The sequence below is a fragment of the Alligator sinensis genome, unplaced genomic scaffold (assembly GCF_000455745.1).
Source record: "Alligator sinensis unplaced genomic scaffold, ASM45574v1 scaffold2865_1, whole genome shotgun sequence".
Classification (NCBI taxonomy): domain Eukaryota; kingdom Metazoa; phylum Chordata; order Crocodylia; family Alligatoridae; genus Alligator; species Alligator sinensis.
Window position 1 is genome coordinate 1 of NW_005844885.1, and position 2,175 is coordinate 2,175.

Below are 2,175 nucleotides of genomic sequence, written 5' to 3' on the forward strand. Positions count from 1 at the left end.
TTCCCCAGCATTCAGGAACTAGTGTTGGTATCTGCTTGACTCCTACAAAAGCACAATTGGGAGTAGAGTATAATGATAAGTTTTAGGTGTTCTCTCCTTTCTCCTAACATCACTAACTTTCTCCTAACATCACAGAGGGCAAAGATGTTTTAATGCTTTCTACTTTAGGGGAATAGCCAGCAGAGTAGCTTTACTACTGTTTGAGTTTTAAACTCTTGCTGTCAAATTAGGGTTGTTTGATCCATTTTTTTTCATGTATGCATACTCGCTCATAAGTATTCCTAGTGATTTATAGACAATTGGAGATGAAATCCTTATTTAGACAAAAATCAAAAGGAGATGAAAAAGGGTGGTGAGAGGCATGGAGAGGATGAAGGAAACCATAAGCTCATGTGGTAGCTGAAGATTCATATTTTATGTATCTTGAGGACCTTTTATATTTAGGCCTCTGTTATTAATTTACAAAATATTATATCATGTTCCATAAATCTTTCTGTTATAGGCATGTGATGCATGGCAAAAAGAGGCCCAAGAGGCCAAGGAACGTGCTAATGTGGCAGACACGGAGAAACAGCTAGCCCTTCGGAAAAAAGAGGAAGTGGAAAATAAGTTTAAAAACCTTCAGGAACAGTTTGTGTGTCTATCCACTCCATTGCCTCATCTGAAAAGCTATGGAGATATAGAAACAATACCCTTACCAAAGCTTCATTCTTTACGAAGTCAGCTCCATTTGGATTTCGAAACAATAGGGAACACTGTGGATAGTGTTACTTCTTTGTTAATTCTGTTAAATGGATAGTTGTGTATATATAGATGTATATGTAGATGTGACTATATTTTTATTTAAAAATGGACAGTTTAACACCATTATATAGAGTGTTTACAGAGAGTTTTTAATTTCACTGAAAGAATACTAAGTTCATGTACATTGGGGCTTGAAATATGCCAGACTGAATTTCCCCAACTCAAATGATTCTTCACAGATTTCTCAGTGATAGAAAAATAGTTTTAAACCAGCTTTTAGCTTCAGTGCAGTGGACAACAGTTTGGCAATTAAAGAGCTGTAAATATTTATCCTTGCATTACTGCCAAAATGAGACGCTGCACATTGGATTATCTTTATTGAGCAATTCTTTTTTTCCAGGTAATTTTTCAGATCCATTCAAAGAAGTGTGTTGTATGCCGAGAACATAACCGTAGCGTTGTCCTGCAGCCATGCCAACATTATGTCCTTTGTGAACACTGTGCAGCTAAACAACAAGAATGTCCTTGCTGCAAGACAACAAAAAGTAAATGGTGACAGTGTGTCATGGTACTTATGTAATGTTAATGAATTAAATATTTTATGTTCTAGTATTTTATATAAAAATTGTATATGTAGTTATTAATCCATTTACTAGTGCTAGACTGATCTCCATTTTGACTTCTTAAGAGACGTTCTTTCCTGTTTCCCTAATATAGGAAAAGCGGTTTGGCTGCCTTTACTTGATTTCTTTCTATGATGCTGTTCTAAAGTTCCATATTTATTCCTTTCTTCACTTGGCCTTTTCAATTTTTACTTGCATTCCTGTTGCACAGGCTACTCAGGTTCAGTTCTTCAAACATAATCATGTCTTAAGGGTCCTTACCCACAATGCCTGAATGAGGGATTTATGCTTCTACTCTGCATCAGAATTCATGGAAGTTACCATGTAAATACAGTGCTTGATAATAGGAGGACCCACGCTTCACCTTGTGTCTATGGTGTGCTATATAGTCCAGTGCCAGTATTTTGGAGTCAGTCTAACACTACTGTTTACTTGGCTATTTGAAGAAATTTGATTACCGTAAAAGCACTTTGTTAACTTTTTTTAAAGAGGTTATGTTATAAATTGCTTTAAGCTGCTTTCTAGGTTTTATGTTTGTTTTTTAATATGCGATAAAATGAAGCTTTTTATGTGTACTGTGAATTTAAAATATTTCATATCAGTTTTATTGTTAAATCATAGTATGGTAAATATGGAGTTAGATTTCATACTTTGACTTTATTACTTATTAAATGAACAATTAAAGAAAAATGGGAATTGCCTAGAATTTTTACAATTTTCGCGTTAACTTCAAACTAATAGTGTTTATAAGTCTACCAGCAGAGAGGATAACGCTGAAAGGCACATAGGCTTACATATTCAGATACAT

General features: G+C 34.7%; 1 protein-coding gene across 1 annotated transcript; it reads left to right on the forward strand.

Annotated features, from left to right (window-relative positions):
• Positions 1 to 502: 502 nt before the first annotated feature.
• Positions 503 to 2,161, forward strand: LOC102382215 (putative E3 ubiquitin-protein ligase UNKL; the record flags this gene model as incomplete). The annotated part of the gene is made up of 2 exons (XM_014527800.2): positions 503 to 605; positions 1,140 to 2,161. Coding segments are annotated over 2 exons (264 nt in total), but the record flags the coding sequence as incomplete, so codon positions are not given.
• Between the last annotated feature and the right edge of the window lie 14 nt (positions 2,162 to 2,175).